The sequence below is a fragment of the Phascolarctos cinereus genome, unplaced genomic scaffold, assembly GCF_003287225.1.
Source record: "Phascolarctos cinereus isolate Bilbo 61053 unplaced genomic scaffold, phaCin_HiC Scaffold_726;HRSCAF=1367, whole genome shotgun sequence".
NCBI lineage: Eukaryota > Metazoa > Chordata > Mammalia > Diprotodontia > Phascolarctidae > Phascolarctos > Phascolarctos cinereus.
In genome coordinates, this window is record NW_027556098.1 from 43,901,574 (window position 1) to 43,923,145 (window position 21,572).

The 21,572-nt window shown below is 36.2% G+C and overlaps 1 protein-coding gene across 5 annotated transcripts in view; it reads right to left on the reverse strand.

Moving 5' to 3' along the window:
* The window catches only part of PDE9A (phosphodiesterase 9A), a 166,278-nt gene that overhangs the window by 134,856 nt on the left and 9,850 nt on the right, over positions 1-21,572 (reverse strand). For all 5 annotated transcript variants that reach the window (XM_078146506.1, XM_078146504.1, XM_020973893.2 and 2 more), the window contains exons 2-3: positions 8,484-8,554; positions 5,060-5,137 (exon numbers count right to left, since the gene is read on the reverse strand). In XM_078146506.1, coding sequence (XP_078002632.1) covers positions 5,060-5,137; positions 8,484-8,554 — 149 coding nt within the window. The remainder of the gene's footprint in view (positions 1-5,059; positions 5,138-8,483; positions 8,555-21,572) is intronic.

Below are 21,572 nucleotides of genomic sequence, written 5' to 3' on the forward strand. Positions count from 1 at the left end.
GCTCCTTTAGAAATGCCAAATGTCTTCTAGAAAAAACATTCATTTTTAATATCAATACTCTGGTGGTAGTGTCATAAGAATGTGAGTCAGAGAATTCTATAGTTTCTGAAGAATTGAAAAGAAGGCAAATGTAGAGGCCCAGAGTGGGTGTGAGTAGGCTGCAGCACAGAATAAACAAGGAACCATGAAGAACTGGAGTAAAGTATATCAATCAAATAAACGTATGGGCAAAAAAGAGGATAGGTCAGTCCTGGGTAAGAGTGAGGAATAGCCACTGGACAGCTCACGTTCTTCACTGGTATTCATGGGATATCAAAAGAAGGCAATGGCGGCCATCATAGGTTAGGCAGGAGAGGATAGGTTGTGACTTGCAGTGTTGTAAAGAATAGCCATGTCAATGAAGTCAAAGGTCTATTTGAGTATGTATTTTACTATTCTATCTCAATTATATATTGTGTTAATTTATGGATTCTGGTAGAACTGTGATTAGGTACTGGATGGGACCTCAAAATGTATTTTTCTCTCACATTGATTCTAGAGTTTAGTAATATACCTTTTACTTGTGATGGTTCAACTGGGAAATTTAAAGCTACGCACAGAATCACAGAAATTCAGTGTAAGAAGGGATCACAATGACTGTTCCATTACTCTGAAAAGTCTTTCTATCCTTTCTATCCTTTTCTTGATCCCTGATTGGTCCTCAGACATGTACCATTGGGATAAAAATCAACTAATCAATCAACAAGTATTTATTAAGCACTGACTATATTCCAGGTATTATGTTAAGCAATGGAAATATAAGTGCAAAGAATGGAGCAATTCTTATTCACAATGGACATACATTTCAATGCAGGAAATAATTTAATAAGAGTACATTTAAATATATACTATGTAAATAACTAACAAATTAGTTAATTTTATAAATAATTAATAAGTTAATAAAATATGTAAAAACCTTTTACAATGATTTAAATTGAGGAGGGCAATATAATGGCTCTTAATGTCTGTATATTTCCTCCTTCAGCTTTAGGGAGTGTGTTTTAGGCAAAATACCATGTGTTAAATCACTATTTCTCTGAGCCCCAAGTTCAGAAAATTCCTTAATATTTAGGCAAAGATTGGACTTTCTAACTAACTTTACATTTATATCTATCTCTATAACTAACATATGGAATATGTGCATGTATTATATGTAAATTTAAATTTTATATGTAATATAAATATATGTATATGTATATAAATGTCTGTGGATTGACAGGCATCAGGAGGTTGAAGTAAAAAGCTGACCTTTTCTCGTGACTTCCTTTACCATGGAGAAGTACTCTGAGCAGCCTGTAAAACTGATGAATTTCCTTAAGATCCCATTCTCCGATAACTTTGCTCCTTGGAGGTGTGCTGGAAAGCAAAATGCTACATTTCCCATTTCTGGAATTTCTCTCTCTATCGAATTTGTTTGTTTATTTATAGATAATTTGTGGAGTTGTGACCAAATTTCCCAGCCAACAGGAACAATTTACTTTCCAGGGTTAGTTTACTTCATCCAAAAGCTTTCAGAGACTTATTTTTAGTCTAAGGCATTTTGAGCAAATTGATTGATTGAGACATGTTCTCAATTAATTAAGGTATCAGAGCTAATATGGTTCTGCATTATCTGATTTGAATATATTCTCTAGAGCCTTCTACCAAGGAGTCTCCAGAAAAGGCTGTGTCAGATAGCTAGTAATCAAATGCAGTAATTAACATTCTTTTTCCTCCAGAAGATTTAAACTCCCACTTAAGCAGAAAACCCCCCCCCATCCACCCTCAGCCCCAAGATATCTTCTCTTCCTGAGCTGAGAAGAAATACAATTCTCAGGATTTTTAGCAATATAGGCCACCTTGTCAAGATAGCCAGTCCAAGCTTTGCTAGAATAACTGCCAGAATGCTAGAATAATATTCACATGGGGATAACATTGGTAGATTTTGCAAACTCTAGGTCAAAAGTGATGAAGATCTGAACATAGGTGGTAGCTGTGTAAGTGGAGAAAAGAGGTGGAATTCAAGACATGTCATGAAAGTAGAAATAGCAAGATTTGGTAGCTGATGGATATGGTGAAGCAGAGTGAGGAATCAAGGATAATGTTGAGGTTACAAAATTGAGAGGCTGGAAGAATAGTGATGCCTTTGACAGAAGAAGAGGGGAGAATTTAAGAAGAAAGATAATTAGCTCAGTTTTAAATATGTTGGGTTTAAGATGTCTCTTGGACATTCAATTTGAAGAGGTCAATGGGCAATTTGTGATATAGGACTGAACCTTGGGGAAGAGATTGAGGCTGGATTTGTAGATCTGGGAGTTATCTTCATACAGATGATAGGCATAGGAACTAATGAGGTTACCAAGAGAAGGGGTATACAGGGAGAAAAGCAGAGGGCATCCACAAAAGGGGGTGTGATGTAGATGATAAGCCAGCAAAAGAGTTTAGTCAGACCCTTCCCATATGGTCTAGTGATTAGTATAACTGGTTTTCACTGAGGTGGCCTGGGTTTGACTCCTGGTTTGGGAAAGCTTGAGGTTTTGGGGGCAGCTAGGTGGTGCAGTGGATAGAGCACCAGCCCTGAAGTGAGGAGGACCTGAGTTCAAATCCGGCCTCAGACCAAACACTTGACACTTAGTAGTTGTGTGACCCTGGGCAAGTCACTTAACCCCAGTTGCCTTAAAAAAAAAGAATCTAGTCAGAAGGAGGTGAACTAGGAGGCAGTAGTGTCGCAAAGATGCACAGAAAAGAGTATCCCATAGAAGATAGTGAACAGAATCAAATGCAGCAAATAGGTTGAGAAGAATTAGGAGAAAAGACGATCAAATATAGCAATTAATAGAAAAATGCTAACTTTGGAGAGAATAGCTTCAGTTGACCGATGAAGTCAAAGCAAGCTTATAAAAAGATGGGAAGTGAATGAGAAGGAGTAAGAGATTGTAGAATACTTTTTCAAAGAGTTGGGCTGAGAAAGAGAGGAGATGTATGATAATAGCATAAGGAAATGGTAGGATATAGTGTTGCTTAGGGCCCTATTTTCTTGCATGTGGTGGCCCTGTGTCCTTGCAGGGTATGATGGAGGAATATTCACACCTTTAAAGTTATCTGAGAATCAGAGTAAAACTCCATGGAGGTGTGTATGTAGGAAAGATCTAACAGGCAGCAGAGTTACTTGATCTTGATCTTGAACTGGAAGGAATCTCAGAGACCAACTCCCTCATTTTACAGATGAGGGCAGATGAGGGCAGCTAGGTAGTACAGTAAAGAGGGCACCAGGCCTGAAGTCAGGAAGATATCTTCCTCAGTTCTAATCTAGCTTCAGACACTTCCTAGCTGTGTGACCCTGGGCAAGTCACTTAACCCTGTTTGCCTCAGTTTCCTCATCTGTAAAATGAGCTGGAGAAAGAAATGGCAAACCATTCTAGTATCTTTGTGAAGAAAACTCCAAATTGGGTCACAAGAAGTTGGGCAAGACTGAAATGACTGTGACAACAGATGAAGAAATTGAGGCCTATGGAAACTGAGTGACACCCAGCTAGTAAGCATCAGAGGTAGGATTTAATCACAGATCCTCTGACTTAAGAGACAGTCTCTTTTGCACTAAGCCATGCTGCCCCATCTCTACAGAAAGATGCATCCGGGGGACCAATCTGGGGATGGGAGTAGGGAACACTTTGCACACCCCTTCTCTTGGTAACCTTATTAGTTCCCATGTAGGTTATGGTCACTCAATTTAACACTAATCCATCTTATCAACCATTGTTTATTGAGAATATAATATAATGTAGGTTCTAAAGAGATATGCAAAAAGTGCCGGGGATTGTCCCTTCTTTAGTTATTTGTATTCCCAATATTTGACCCAGTGCTTGACACATAAGCACTTATTAAATGCTTCATTCATTAATTCATGCATTCAGTACAATAATATCATGGTCTTAGGCCTTCCCAGAAGTTACTATTTTTTTGAGAGACAAACCGAATTGAACACTGAAAACCAATATTTATTGATCAACTAGTACTAGTTAACTACAATGCTAGGTGTCATAGGAGTAAAGGCAGATATGTAAAAATGCAATCCCTACCTTTGGGGAAACTATAGTTTATTTAAGGAGATAATATACACAAAACAGTTAAATAACACTAAAAGACATAAATGACAGTTCAAGGTGACAGGAGAGATATCACAGAGTGGTATAAAGATGGTAGATTAATTGCTAAAACAATAATTCCAAAAGAGTTCACAAGAAAAGGAAATCATGTAGGATGATGAAAAAGTTAATTTTTGTTGGTCTTGAAGAATAAGAGGTAGACTTTCTATAGGTCAGTGTATGTATGTAGGCAAGGGTTGGAGAATAAGATGAGAAGGAAGTCTAGACTACATTACGAGCAAGGTTTTTTTTTAGTTGTAGACACTATACCTTAAGAGGTACATTGACAAACTATAACATATCCAGAGCAGAATAAGCAGGATGACAAGAAGATTAAAAACCATGTCACATAGGGGAAAGTTAGAGGAACTAATTGAGTGTAAAAAAAACTTAAATGAATTAGTGGAATTTACTACTTAAAGGAAGTCTATTAAGAATTATTTTCTATACTGCTAGAAAGTAAATAACATAATATGTTTGAAAATATAGTTTCTGATCTGGGTTTGCTTCAAGCAAATTATGCCTGTCAGTGTAAAAACTACCAGATAGTAAATATTTGGGAAGACCAAATTTGTCTGTTAAGAAAAGAAAAAAAAATGTATCTCTGGTCTCTGAAAAATTCTGTATTTAGAAGTGTGGAACACTGCATGTGCTGTCAGACTCAATTGATACTTTGGTAAGTTTGTTGAATTTCTTTCATCCCTTTTTCTTTTTACTTTTTGTTATAAGAGATACCTTGCTGGGTAGTGGGCAAGGAATATATTTGGAAATGAAGGTGATATGAAGACACAAAAAACTGAATAAAACATTTTAAAAAGAGAATGGGGTGACTCCTCTTTATTATAGAAAACTGTGTCAGGTCATATAGTATGATAAAAAAAAGAAAATACTATTACCTTTCTGAATTTGTTGGCATTGTTGGGTCAATAGAGACCATAGCATCATCTATGGTCAAAAGTGAGATTGTTGTATTCCTGAAAGATATATTCAAGACATTTTTTCAAACTTCAGTTTTTATAGATCTGTGAAACATAATACACAGTGTAAAAGACTTTTGTAACTTAGAGGAAATATGGCCTCATTAAACTCAAGATATGGTTATCCATTCAATCAAACATTTATTAAGCAGATACTGTTGTAGAACAACCCTAGATGCTGAGGGAGATTGATAGAGAAACATGACGTGGTCTCTATTCTCAGAATTTATAAACTCTAGAGTACTGAAATAGGGATAATAATTGAACAATGGAGGATATGAAAAGATATCATGTAACAAAAAAGAACCATTAAAGATTATAATTGCATCCATGGAAAAATAACTTTACTACATCATTACATAGGTAACTGAATGCTATAACATTTCAAATAATTGAATATTAAATATGTTTTGTTAACTTTGCAAGTAAATATACAAATCATGACAAGTAAATTAAAATAATAATTGGATGGGGGAATATGTGAGAGAGAGAGAGAGAGTGAGAGAGAGAGAGAGAGAGAGAGAGGAGGTTGAGCCCTTTTTTAAAGAAAACAACAACAGGTCTAGTTAGCTCCTGACCCCAAAAGTACTGTTTTTATAATTTAGTCAGTGTAAGAAACCTCACACATTATATGTACTGGGATGCTTTTTTCCCCCTCAGGAAGAAGTAATCTATCCCTGATCTGATCATGTTCTTTATAGTGGTTTTATTTGTATTCGTATTACATTTATTTGTGTACATATATCATATTAGATTGTAGGCTCCAGGCTGACGGGAACTCCATGTTTTAGCTTTGTATCGGTTTCAGTGCCTTGAACAAAGCAAGTGCTTTATAGTTAGTGAAATAATGTGCTTAAACTATGAATGAAATTGTGGGGGGAAATGACATGAATAATCAGATAATGCCTCTTTTTCAAGTATAGGATCTGAAATATTGAATGGAGAGACAAAAACTAATAGGAAAATTAAAATCAACATTTACCTTGAGAGCCAATAAAACCATGTTTGCACTTCTTTTCTATTCACATTTCTCCCAGGATTCAGTATCTGAATTAGTATGTACATATAATATGAAATGCAGTTTTAAGTTATTAAAACAAGCTTCTTCCCAAGATCCTCTTTAAAAATAAAGTGCATTGCTTTCTGATTTAGTTGCTAACTTGGGACCTGATAGGTTTTATTTCTGAGTGAAACATGAATTGCAAGAAAGAAGCCTAAACTAATTTAACTTTCCTTTTTCATAAAACATGCCCATAGTGATTTGAAAATAAAAGCTTTCCCTTTCACTATACATACATATGTTGGTTGCATATGAAGTGTTGCTTAAGAGGTAAATTCGATTCATTCTGTTTGTAAGTAAGGAACAAACAGTTAGGGAAGAATTGTAAAATCATACAATGTTAGAGTTGTAAACATCCTTGGAAATTATCTATTCCCTTCCTGTCAGAGGAGAAACTAATTGACCAAGGTAAAAAAGCTGATTGCAATTAAAATGGCCAATAATTTTAACAATATTCCACTGGAGATTACTCATATTTTCTACTTCACATTTTAAGATTTTCCTGTTATCAGAGATTCTCTCAAGACTTGCATGACTACTGCTAGAAATATGTGCAAGAATATGTGTGTATGCACTTGTTGAAATGAGTCTTGGACTCATGAATGAATGAATGAATGAACAAGTGAATGAATATTTCTGGAAGCCGGTACATTAACAAGACAGTTTTCCATGCAAAATTATACTAATGGAAGTACCTATGCTTGAAACCATTTTTACCTAATTAATGTCTCTATGCTAATGACCCTCAGATCTACTTTTCTTTTCACAACCTCTCTGCTGACCTCTAATCTCACATAGCCTTTCATACATCTCGAACTGTATGTCCAATAAACATCTTGAAGCCCCCCTGTCCAAAACTGATTTTGTTATCTTTCTTTCTAACCACTCCACCTTCCACTAACTTCCCTATTACTGTAAAAGTAACAACATCCTCCCAGTCCCTCAGGCTCACAACCTAGGTGTCATCCTCAATACCTTTCCAACATCAACTGAATACTCTCCCTTCTTTCCTTTGACACTGACATCATTTGGATGCAGACCCTCATCACCTAGTGCCCAGACTTTTGCAATAATATGCTGGTAGGTCTACTTGCTTCAGATCTCTCTCATTCTCCATTCAGCCACCTAAATGATTTTCTTAAAGTACATGCCTAACCATGTCTCCTCTGTTCTCAATAAACTTCAGTGGCTTTCTATTGCCTCCAAGATCAAATACAAAATCCTGTTTGGCATTCAAAGCACTTTATAACCAAGATCCCTTCTACTATTTGAGTGTTCTTATACTACTTCTGACCACATGTTCTTTGATCTAGTGCCATTGGCCTCTTTACTGTTTCATGAGTAAGACACTTCATCTTTTGGCTCTAGGCATTTAATCTGGCTATCTCCTAGGCCTGGAATGCTCTCCCTCCTCATTTCTGCCTACTGGGTTTCCTGGCTTCTTTTAAGTCCCAATTAAAATCCTGTCTTCTACAGGAAGCCTATCCCAACCCCTCTTAATTCTAATGCCTTCTATCTATTAAATTTTTTCTTATTTATCCTGTATATAACTTGTTTATACATATTTGTTTACTTGTCTCCCCCATTAGATTGCATGCTCTTTGAGGATAGGCACTGGTTAGCACAGTGCTTGGAACATAGTAGGTGATTAATAAATGCTTATTGATCAACTCATACAGCAACAAGTGGTTATTCTATGAGGCTATATCTTTGGCCTTCAGTCTCATTTTTGAAGTCATGCTTTTGCTTGATGTCATGTTCATGCAGGCAGAAGGCTAAAATCATTAAAAAAAGAAGATTCAGTCAATCTAGTTATTTGGCATCATATTGACCAAATAAAATCAAAATGACTATTTTGTCAACCAAATAGATTTGTCAAACAAAGAAAATCTATATCCCCTTTCATCCTTCAGTATTTCTTATTGTGAATATTAAGTAATTAACTAGGAAAAGTTAATTTTCCAAAAGACCATCTGTAAGCCAGAGAGCGGGGGTGGAATTTTAAGTCATATCCTGAGTCCCTTGTCATCACTCAATCCTTCTTTGCCATACCACCTCTATATGACAATGCTTTACTTTTGCTGACTTCAAAGAACTCTTAGGGCAGAAGAGGTGATCCATGTTGGGCATTTCTTTAGTACTTCCTTGTTCTCAGCAATACTTCTCTTGTTCCTCATATGTGATGATTTTCTCTGCCTTACTACCTTTTCCAAGAATTTGAACACAGGAAAGTAGCAAGACAAAATGTTTGGTCCAAAAAAAGGACAATTCTGGAGAACTTACCGTGGTAAGCCAGTTGCAATGCAGACTAGATCCATAATATCACTGGAACTGCAGTATTTGCTGAAGACCACCTTTGAAACAGAATAGCAACAGAACAGTAAAAACACAGGGCAGGAAAATCTCCAATTAGTTGCCATGGTGATATCAAATTCCATGTGCTTTTAATGTAGTTAAAATTTAGTGGTTCATTTTTCAAGCAGGTAAAATCGCTGTGGGCACTGGAATATTATTACTAGGTACATCTTTATACCTTTTTATAAGTAAGATGTAGGAAAATACTTATATGCAGTATAAATACAGTTTTGAACAAAGGTGAATTGATCTTAAAGTAGCTGCTTATAATAAAATAGAAATTTAAAAATCATTACTATTAGGTAGAACATCTTACTTAGGATTCTAGGCCAGGAAATACCAAACTAGTATAGTGGTGGCAGTGGTAGTAGTAGAGAAGAGTTGATTGGGATACACCTCATCAACTTATTTTTCTCACAGACTAATTAATGAAATCCCAGAAGCTAAGGAAATAGTTATCAAAGACAACAGGATGTTAAGGTTTTAAAGAAAATATTTTTTAAGAAAGATTACACATTGATAGCACTTTAAAAGGCTTGACTTTCTCCCATCGATTCTGATGGAGCTAGTGGGCAGCTACTCATTGGCTGACCATGGATTATCCATGATACAAATAGCTCTTTAAAAAGTGTGACACTCTCTTTAAGTCATTAGTTGAAGCAGGAGACAATTCTGAGGAATGTGGCACCTGGCAGCATGGAAGAGAGTATGCTATGGAAAAATAACCTTGTCTCTTGGGAAGGGGGTGGAAAGGAATTTCTTCCCCCTTTCTCCATTGGTCATGGTGTCTTATACTTGTAGGAGACACATGAGGTGGGAAAAACTTCTTCGAGTTGAGAAGAGAGCCATCCCTGGCCATTAGACATTGATCCATGGAGAGGAAGAGGCTCAGGGGCACCAGCTGAATGACCTACCCAGTAGAGATCATGAACCCAGAGGAAGAAGAATGAAGACATTCAAAGAAGGTAAATGACATGGGCTTTGAAGTGCCAAAGGTGTGAGCTGCCTTGGTCACATGTTCTTCATAAATATGTACATCCCTACTGGTATGTTCTATATGTGTGTCCAGCCTTTCCACTGAAGCACTATAGAATTGTGGGATAGTGTGCCCTAGATTTATGATGGTGGTACAGGGAATATATTAAATACTTTTATTGTTTCACTGTCTACGGTGCTTTCAAACATCAAATAGTTTTCCTGCTTGTTCTTTTAACCATGTCTGTTTTTGTAACTGGTCCAATATTTTCATTTTATAGATTAGAAAAATGGGATCTAGGGAGATTAAGAGGCTTGCCTATGGTCATCTAGCACACATCAGAAAGCAGTATTTAAATCTTGGTGGTTTGTTTTTTTATAGTAGGTTTCTCATCCTATTTCTTCATTTCTTCTCCAGTGTATTATTTTTCTATTCCTTTTATTAAGATTATCAAAACAGAACAAAATCATCTTAAAAGACAGTGTTTTTCTTGTCTCTTCTCCCTTATCATCATTTTGTTGTTCAGTTATTTTTCAGTCATGTCCAACTCTTTGTGATCCCATTTGGGGTTTTCTTGGCAAAGATACTGGAGTGGTTTGCCATCTCCTTCTCCAACAGAGGCAAACAAGGTTAAGTGACTTGCCCAGGATCACAAAGTTAGTAAATGTCTGAGGCTAGATTTGAACTTAGGCCTTCCTGACTCCAGGCTCAGCACTCCATCCAATGTACCATCTAGTTTCCTGCATCATCATTTAGGCCCTTATAATTGCTCAAATTTGTATGCCTAAGTTTCTCTTAACTCATGTTTTTATTTCAGAGTTTCTACTCAGTTTTGGTCCTTTCATCAAAAATGCTTGAATAGCTTCTAATCTATTAAACCTTTTTTCCATCATAGAAATATACTAAGATATAGTCTATGACCCTTGTCATTTTGATGTATGAGGAGTGGTCTGGGCTTTGCTCAGGGTAATCTATACCTAGTCCCTCTTTCTTTACATAGAAAGTGTATTTAAAATTATTTGTAACTAGAAGCTGTTTGTAGCAGTTGAATGACTATGCAGCTAACTCTTCTCTTTGGGTAGGTATAAGAAGTTTTTTTAATTACCTAAATATAAATAGAAAGTGACTGGGCATTTTTTTTATATCAAAAAGTTAAATCTGCGATAAAGACAAAGAAGTTTGATTCAGAGCAAATAATTCTGAGAGTCTGTTAAAGCTAAAATCTGTATGATCTCTTCATATCCCCTGACTGACCAGAGCAAGAGAAAAGATCTCTGTCCAAATTAGGAAAATTTCCAGTTTTCTTAAATGAAGTCAGTTTAAAAGAAAATGGAAAATTTTCCAATTTTAGTAGAGCTTTCCCCTTCCTCTAAGAAATTAGGTGACAAGAAGGAATTGCAGTAATTATATGGGAAGATATTGGGAGTATGCATGAGCAAAGTGCCTCTAGTGGCTACAGAAAGAATAAATCTTTTTTTGAAAATCAGTGCTTCCAATTTTCTGTGGCTCTACATCTGTAGCCTTGCAGAGTTCCACTAAGCCCAACTGAGTCACTGTATCCAAGAGCCAACTGGAAGTCTGTTCTGAAATTGCATTCAAAGCTTTCTTTTTGCAGGTATTCCCATTCCAAGTGTAAAATGATGCATTATTGATCCCGAGGGTGGGGTGAAGTAGGAGTTCTCAAAGTCAATTAGTCCTAAGGCTTAGTACAATGACATCAAGGACTATTCTCCTTTGTGATCAGGAATCATGAGTCTGAGTTTCTCCTTAAAAGAATTTTGGGGTATATTTTGAAGATATATAAAATTGAGGGAATCATTCTTTTGGGAAGTTTTCTCTTAATGTTTTTCATGGTACAGAAGGTGCCAAAGCTAGGAACATAGCAAAAAAATGTAAGAGGACCAAAGCTCAGTCCAGATATTCCCTTGCCCCCTACCCCACCCTTTGCATCTGACAAGTTAGAGCCTAGCCCTAACTCAAGGACCAAAATAATAAGTAGACTGGAAGGATGAACAAAATAAGAAAGAATTTCATCATAAAGACATTATGGTGAAAGGGAAGTCCAGTATAGAAGAAGAAATTAGAAGAAGAAGAAGAAGAAGAAGAAGAAGAAGAAGAAGAAGAAGAAAGAGAAGAGAATGATTTCAAAAGATCTGTAAGCAAAGTCTAAAAAAAAAATCCATCTGAAACAGAAGTCCAACAAGAATTTTTGAAAGAGATAAAGCAAGAGTTAAATAATTTTATAAACCAAGTGACAGTAAAAAAATTGGGAAAATGAAGATATTGAAGAAATATATGAAAAGAGAATTGACAGGAATAAGAGGTACAAAAAATAAGAAAATAACTATCTGGCAATTATAATTGGCAAGTGAAAGCAAATGACTATGTGAAACATCAAGAAATATTAAAACAAAACTTAAAGACTGAAAAAGTAGGAAAAAAATGAGGCATCTCATAGAAAAAACAATTAACTTGGAAAACAGACTGAAGAGAAAGAATTTAATCTATTTGAAAGCTCTGACCCAAAAGCCCCATGCAAACACTAGATAAATAAATAATAAAAAATTCCATAAATCATAAATGAACACTCCCCAGATGCCTTAGAACCAGAGGACAAAGTAGAATTTGAAAGACTCCATTAGTCACCTCCTGAAAGGAATCTCAAAATAAAAATTCCCAGGAACGTTATAGTCCAAATTCAAAGCTTCTAGGTCAAAGAAACAGTAATGCAAGTCACCAGAAAGAATGAGTGCAAGTACTGATGATCCTGTCAGAATGACATAAGATTTAGCTGCCAAAATGATAAAGGAGTGGAGAACTTGAAATATGATATTCCAGAAAGTAAAAGATCCAGGGGGCTTACAATCAGAAAACTTACCCAACTAAACTGAGTATAATCCTAGAGCAAAAATTAGACCTTGAAAAGAAGACTTTTAATAATTCCTGGGGGCAGCTAGGTGGCGCAGGGGGGCAGCTAGGTGGTGCAGTGGATGGAGCACCGGCCCTGGATTCGGAAGGACCTGAGTTTGGATCCGGCCTCAGACACATAACACTGGCTGTGTGACCCTGGGCAGTCACTTGGCCCCATTGCCTAGCCAAAAAACCAAAAAGAATTCCTGGTGAATCCAATGAACAATCATAACTATGAATGTAACTGGGATGAACTCATGCATAAAACAGAAGAGGACTATTAATAAGAAACCATAATACAAAACCATACAAAACATAAGAGGACTTATCTAGTGATAAGAAATCATAATCCAACAACATTAAAAAAAAGAAATTAACTTAAAACAAAAATGTAGACACACTGTTAAAATGATGAGTTGCAGCTATTATGCTTCAGCAGAAACAAAAAAGGCAGGTTAGCAATCACATCATAAGAAAAAGCAATAGCAAAAAAAAATCTAATTAACATATATCAACAGGAAAATGATATTTTACTAAAAGGTACCATAGACAAAGAATTAATAGAAATACTAGATACATATACATCAAATGATATAACATCTAAATTCTTTAAAGATGTTTTAAATTAGTTACAGAGTAGAAGAGATAGCAAAACTATAATAGTGGGGGACCTCAATTCAACTCTCTCAGATCTAGATAAAACTTACCAAAAAAATAAAATAAATAAAGGACCTGACTAGAATTTTAGAAAAATATGCATATGAACAAGTTCTGAAGAATACTGAATGAGAACAGAAAGGAGAATACTTATTTCTCATTCATGCACCTTCACAAAAATTGATCATGTAATAGGGCAAAAAATGCTTTCAAACAAATTCAGAAAAGCAGACATATTAAATGCATCTTTGCATAACCATAACGCAATGAAAACTACAATCTGTAAATGGCCTTTGAAACAAAGATTAAAAATTAATTGGAAAAAATAACTTAATTCCCAAGAATAAATCGGTCAAAAGAAATTGTAGAAAAAATCAACACTTTCATTAAAAATAATGACAACAATATATTCTAAATTTTAAGATTCAGCCAAAGCAGTACTATGGGAAAATGTATATTTCTAATCACTTTCATCAATAAAAAAGAGAAAGAGCAGATTAATGAATCAGATATACAACTAAAAAATAACCCCAGAAAACCAACAAATTAATAATCCCAATTAAATATCAAAATAGAAATTCTGAAAACCAAAGGAGAAATGAATAAAATTGAAAGCATAAAACCCACTGAGTTAATAAATAAAACTAGGAACTGTCTTAAAAAAAACACAATGAAATAGATAAAGCTTTAGCTAACTTAATTAAGAAAAAAGAAATAAATTACCAGTACTAAAAATGAAAAATATGAATCATAACCAATGAAAAAAGAAATAAAAGGTATTATTTGGAGCTATTTTGTCCAATGTTTTATGCCCAAAATGGTCAGTTGTATTAAGCTAATAGAACTGATTCTCTAAATGAAAAATAAAGATATTTACAAAAATAAATGTTGCTCAGATAGATAAAACAGGAAATTGAGTACTTTAAAAAAGAAATTGAACTCTTTGAAATTGAAACTGAAAACATAAATGTATTCCTAAAGAAAAACACCCAGGACAACGTGAATTTACAAGAGAATTCTATCAAAAAGAACAATTCTAGTACTGCATAAACTGTTTGAAAAAATAGGAAAGGAAGTGGAACTACCAATTTCTTCTATGACACAAATATGCTCTTGATAAGCTCAACTAGGGATAGTCAAAACAGAGAAAGAAAACTATGGATCAATATCCTTACTGAATATTGATGCAAGAATTTTTAATAAAATATTAGCCAGGAGACTACAACAGCATATCACAAAGACTATACATATGAATGTACTGGTTTTATATCATCAATGCAAGGCTAGCTCAATATTAAGAAAATTATAAATTGGACATATTAAGAAACACAACAAAAACCATATGATTATATCAAAAGATGCAGAAAAAAGCTTTTGGCAAAATATTGTTTCTATTAACAATATTAGAAAGCACAGGAACAAATGGAGCTTTCCTTAAAATGACATGTGTCTAAAGCCTTGACTTTTTTATCTGTAATAGGGATAAGCCATATAGGTCTTTCAACTAAGATCAGGGGCAAGGCAAGGATATTAATTATCTCCATTATTATTAAATATAGTGCTAGTAATGGTTACTGTAACAATAAGAAAAGAAAAAAAATTGAGGGAAGTAAGTATAGGCAGAGAGGGAAATAAAATTATCACTTTTGCAGATGATATGGTTTATTTAGAAAATCTTATAGAATCAACTAAAATTAATGAAACAATTAACTTTAGTAAAGTTGTAGCATATATAATACACTCACATAAGTCACTATCATTTCTATATATACCATGCCTGTAAGTATTATTTGAGGTACTTGATATCTCAACTGATAGGTTAGTTCTAATCAAAGGCAAAAAGCTGCACCTAGTCTCATATCCACTTGCAATAGGCAGGATTCTTCTGCTAAATCCAGTTAAACACTACCCTTGCATTTTGGAAAAGTGGTGATTTATTTAGTAGTGGCTCATCTACTGTGGCACCTCTTAATTACAATACTAACAGGCTCAATAACTCAACAATAGCTTAAATAAATTACTGCATGATGGATCAATAATGAATTAGTTGAAAGATAGCAATGCCTAGAATATATCCATATTGTTTAGAATTGTTAGGAAAGACAACACATGATCCTTGACACCACTGTCTGAGAACAGATCACACAGACTTAGAATCTGACTTACAATCAGTTGAAACAGTTTCAGGAGCCTTTGAGTAATTTGTTTTCTAGCTTTAGATTTTAAACTGCTTTCATCCAGACGATTATCTGCTAATGTTAGGGATTCTTGCTTCTCTTTTCTGGACTGGTGATTTTCAGGGATGTATTAAAGTATAATTGGTGCTCTTCAGTGGATCTCTTGCACATTATAATTCAAAATCTGTTTAATTATCCTAGATCTAGTCATCAGTTTTGCCATTTTTTCTTGGATGTTTTCTTCTTTATTGTGTCTGAAGGTGAACTACAAAATTATATGTAGCAACAGACATACTGCACCCAGGGGTAGTGTAATGTTCACTCTCTCCCATTAAGGGACTTCTAATTCTAGGTTCATATTGACCTTGTTCAGTTATGGCAGATGAGGGAGACTGGCATCTAAAGAAAGGGGTGAAGTTCTTTTCTTTGTGACCTGGTCTTATCCAGATTGCCTAATGTGGAAGAGCTTTTCGAGTATGTCCACATTGCCTAACAAGGAAGCGTTTGCACCCACTGCCACTTGTGTGTTATAGCCTATTTTGACAGGCTCCTTAGTTGGAGAAGGCTGTCTTTAAAACTGGCAAGACTGAGATGGTTGTTTTCTTTTTGCTAATCTTTCTGTTGTTTTTTCTGTCTCGCACTCCTTTCTCCTTTCACTCCTTTCCTGCTGTATCCATAGAGTAAAGATCACAGTTCATCCACAGTACAGGTAGTGCCATGGACTAAATTAATGAGAGGAAAAGGATTTTCTTCCTCTACTCTTAGGTGATCTGGGCAAGTACCAAGAAGCCCAGATTACATCTCTTTAGGCACCCACCCTAGAGACCTGAGGAAGATCACTTAAGGTTAAGTTTGGCTCATGTTCTCCTCAAAAGGGAATATTAAAGTATTCATTGTACAGTGTATATCAGGTATAGCATAGCTATTTCCTTCACACAAAGGAAGTGTATAAAACATAAAATGCCCATATGTACACATTGACAAACACTTAAATGTTATACAGTAACCAATAAAGGAGAAGGAAACAAATACATTCCATGCGCTGTGCCAAAGTGCTTTAACTTGATCCTCAAAACAACCTTTGGGGATAGGCGCTACTATTATCCCTATTTTACAGATAAGAAAACTGAGATTGACAGATGTGAAATGTCTTGCCTGAAATGATTTAACAGAGTTTAAGTGACTTACCCAGGGTTACATACCTAGTAAGTGTCTGAGGCCAGATTTGAACTTGGACCTCCCTGATTCCACGCTTAGTACTCCATATACTGCAGCACTTTAACTTAACTCCTATTATACTTTCACTTGAGATCGATATTTAAAATATTAAAACATGACATACTTAGTGGGACTGTTAAATAGGCATTTGATTTTCACTTGGTCTCTGCACTGTCTAGACAACTTCCCCAAGGTCCATATCCTGTGGCCAGGCTAGGAGCTAGGCTTATTCTTCTGTTGTGGTCTTCTTTTGGGAAGTGTTTTAGTATCTGCAGGGTCCACGTGGTAAAACAGGCACTGACTGAGGAACCCAGAAACTCATGAGCTTACAAGGTAGCCATGGATGTTCAGTCATTTATGTTCAAGGAAAGAAACACAGAGCAGAAAAGATAGCAGGTGGTCTGAAGTGCAGGCTCAGGCTTATCTAGGCAGCATATGTCACAGCTGCTATTTGGAAGTAGCCACTATAAATGATGCTAGGCTGGGGGAGAAGTAACCTTTCTCAGGAAATCCCAGAGAGAGTTCCATTCCACATGTTCTTTGAGGATATCAGATCAAGTTGGGATTTCCAGAACATCTCACATCATATAGCTTGGTACATAATTTACTTGGGTGACCTCTTCAATAGCATCTTGTATAACTCTTGTTCATATATTTTCATACCCAATTCTAGGGATCATTTCTCCTTTATTTTGATAATAACACAAGGCTCTCCTCACATGATTAGCCCAATGTTTTTATCACATATTTCTTTGATGATAAGGCTCAGGGCTCTGATCTGCTTTTAACTTGTTTTATAGATAAATTAAGCTAAATGATCCATTCATTTATCCATCCATCCATCCTTTCTCCTTTCTTCCTTCCTTCCCTTTCTTCCCACCTTAAATTTTTCTTTAGGATACTGAAAACTGATTTCCCTGTCAGAAAAATGTAAGCCCCTTGAGAGTAGTAACTATCTCCCTTTACCTTCTCTTCTTCCTTCCTCTTTCCACCTTGAATTTTTCTTCAGGATCCTGAAAACTATTTCCCTGTCAGAAAAATGTAACTCTTTCCCCGAGTGTTTGTCAAAAAGAATTGGAGTTTCTCCCAGATCTACTTCACATCTGCTACTTATAGAACTGGTTTCACATCTGACTTAGTTATTATTTATGCAAAAGGTTGGCCACCACAGGCAAGACTGAAAACTACCATGGCTTTTGTTTCCTGAGATTTGGGATGTTTGCTTGCTTTTTTCCATATCCAGTGACAAACTTTTTAAACAATTCTGCTTTCTTCTCAAGGTTGATCTTTCTGGCTTTTCCATACTGTGATATGATGCATGGGTATACAGAATGTCTCAAAGGCCCTTTCAGGTTTTGATTGGCCATATTACTACATGAAAAGTCAGGAAAAAAATTAGGCCTATAGAAGAGTCAATGATCTTACCCCTAAGGCTTAGCTTGTCTCAATAATTGCCCCCCTCCACCAGCATACACTTGCATATAAAAATAGAAGATACTTTGGGCTTGAATATGGGGACCCTGCAAACCCAATGTGATTGGTAGATATGGGATAAATCACCTTTACTTAGAGCATAGTGTAGTGTTCAGAGTTTGAAAACTGGGACGTTTATAGAATGCCTGCCTTAAACCAGGGTGAGGTTTCTGAGAGAGGCACATAAGTTACGGGACTGGGAAGACGAGTTACAAAGAACACACCAAGCCTTAGGGCATTAGCTAACTGGGAGAGCCCTTTTCTTTGATTGTAAGTTTGACATTTGGGGTGAGGCTCTTCCTGAGAGCATAAGAGGTTTTAGAACCAAGGACCTAAGGTGACAAAAGAAGAGGACCAGAAAGGCAGATTTTTGACTATTGCTTGGCAGGCGTTTCTGCCTTTGGGAAAAAAAAGACATGAAAAAAAGATGAAATTTGTGGGCTTGAGTTAAGCTGAAAGAGCCCTGCAGCACCCACTCTTTCCTTGAAGAACTAGCTAAGGGTTTCAGCTGAGTGAGAAGATGAAGTCCATAGAGTGCCCAAAAGAGGAGCTTCTGGCAGAAGCTACATGTTCAGTGGAGTGGCATCAAACCAAGATGACAAGTCTAGCAAAGCTTTATCCAAAAAAGCACAGGGCAGTGAAACAATCTCAAGCTCAAATGGATTTTGAGCAACATCCTTAAAAAACTATGAGAGCATCAGGAAGCAGGCCCTGTGTGAACACTGAAATGACATCACTGAGGACAGAACAGCAGCCTTATAGCAGTGTCAGAGGCAGGAGTTCCCCTTCCATGAATGGGTTGCCATTCCTTGCTTGACTCTGGCCATGTATTCCCTATATTTGTGACCTCCTATGCATTCACCCTGAAGGCTATGTTCTCTTCACGTGTGCCTCTTATGCACCCTGGCCACATATATCTCTGCTATATGCCAACGTTAATATAGATGCTATGTGCATCTGAAGGTAGAGACTATTTTACAAGTAGGAATTGCTTAAAAGTAGGGACTATCTTACTTGTGTGCATTTGTACTTCCAGAACTTAGCACAATGCCTGATATAGTAAGTACTTGATAAATACTTTTTACTTTATTTATTTATCTATTTATTTATTTGTTTGTTTGTTTGTTTATTTAAAAAAAAGGAAAAAACCATGGGAGCTTGGGTAGTATTGTAAGGTATTGGTTACCTTATTGGCTGAAGTGAAGGGAATTTTACTTGTGGGCTTTTTCTTCCAACTTCATATTATTTAGTGGTAGGGTTTGGTGTTTCTTAGACCCATCCCTGGGGATTCCTCCAGAAACAAACTTTATATTACTCTGGGAGGAATTATGGACCTGTTATAGAGTGGTGAGTGAAGGAAGCTGTGAGAGATGTTCCAACAAGGGTTGCAGGGTTGAATGAAGCTGTAATAGAAAAAAAAAGCCAAGCATAATCAGCTTCTTTAGCAATTTCTTATGAGCGTATGTCTACTCTTCTCCCCAGATTCTGAGTGCATTGGTGGAAAAATGTGACCAAAGTTTATGTGGGAATTTTAACAATTATGTACTTGCTTTCCTATGAGTATTAGTGATATTATTGCTTTTGCCTTATAGCTAAGTAAATATTTTTAAGATCTAAAAGTGTCATTATTGCAAGTAGCTAGTAGAATAAGTATCACTGACCATGTGGGTGTATTACATTGTGAATAGTTGGTTGAATAAATAGAAATGCATTGGAGGAGGACAAGAGCTAGAGTGAGGGGTGGAGGTGGTGCTGATGGTGAATTATCCCTCAATGGAGGGAAGGACTCTAAGGTAATTTGAGCATAATGGGGAGTAGGTTTTAAATCTGCTATTATGAGAAAAGGTTGGGATGACTGAGCCAACCCAGAAGCTAAATAGGTATCTAATTCTGAATACATGTACACATACAGACACACCCATGTATGTATATAATTAAATTGCGATGTGGAAAAGGAAAAAATATTTATTATTAATGCTTCACTGGTCATGGCTTATCCTCAGACCAATGCCTCTGCCTTAGCTATTATTTGTATGTACTTTATGATGGTAATTTGGATAGAACTTTATTTTTCTCTGGAATGTTTATCTCTAACAGAAGAGAATGTCAACAGTAGTCAACAAAAATTTATTGAGAACATACTATGTGCCAGGCATTTTGCTAAGTGTTGTGGATACAAAGAAAGACAAAAAAAAAGTTTCTGTCCTCAAGGAGCTTATGTTCTAATGGGGGAAACATACCAGCTAGAATAGATAGAAGAAAACCTGAAAAGGGAAGACATTAACATCACCTGTCATTATCTATGCATGGAAGGATCAGGAAAGGTTTCCTATAGAAGATAGATATAACCCAGGCTTGTCTGGGCATGCCTAGTTTGCCTAACATAGAGGAGCTCCCAGGGGACCTTTGTAGTACATCCAAAGTGCCTAACATGAAAGAATTCTGTGTTCTTACCATGGGTGTGTGGGTAGCCTCCTTTAATGGCTACTTGCGTTTTAAAAACTGGCCAGACTGAGCTGATAGTTTTCTTCTCAGACACTTTCCTGTGTTCTCCTTCTTGCTGTTCGTTCACCTACATCATGAATCCCATGAGCTGAACTGATAAAGAGGGGAAGGATTTCATTTCTCTGCTCTTGTTCTTTTACCTTAATCAGAGAAATGAGCCTGGGGATGTTTGTTTCTATTCTGTGTCGTTTATCCTAACTTTCAGGTGCCAGAGGTGATCCCTACAGGACCTGGATGTTCAAGACTTTTTGGAGTCAGGATTGAAAGTAGGAAGTTGCAGCAAGCCAGCTCAACACGGAAGCCCAAAGAATTCAGGGTGCCTGCAACTCAAGTCTGAGGATGTTTTTGGACTTGGGATTGGGACTGTGCTATATAGGAATCAGACTAAACTGTGAAGTTTGTCCTTTTTCTCTCCCTAGAGGCTGAGGTGGTGCAAAGTGGGGGGTGGAGTAGATTATGCCTCCCATGTTGAGGGAATAAGTCTATAGAGCTGTGATGATACTTTTGGAAATAAATATTGCCATATAAAAGCCAAACTAACTACCATGTATCACAGTGTAATAGTGTAAGACCATCCTGGTTACCACCACCTGAAGGCCAGGTAGGAGGTATGTTACATTTCATTCTTCTCCCAGGGTTCTCCAGTACCTTTAAGGGGATTGTGGGAGGGTTTAGGCTCTCTGTAAATGGTTCTAGCTTCCACTGATGGTGTTCACTAAGTGTAGGGAGTGGTCCTTTGCACCCTAGTTTCATTAATCACTAATAGATTAACACAATATACAGAAACAAATGAGCACAGCAGCCTAGTGTTTGATAAATAAAAAGGTCCAAGCTATTTAGGCAAGAATTTACTATTCAATAAAAACTGTTAGGGAAAGAGTAAAGCAATCTGGCAGAAACTAATTATAGACCACATCCTATACCATGTGACAGGACAAGCTCCAAATGTATACATTTTCAAAGGGCAACATTATGAACAAATTAGGAAACATGGAAGAAAATACCTGTCAGATCTACACACAGGGGAACAGTTCATGACCAAGCAAAAGATATAGAGCTTTACAGGAGGTAAAATGGATAATTTTGATTAAACAAAATTAA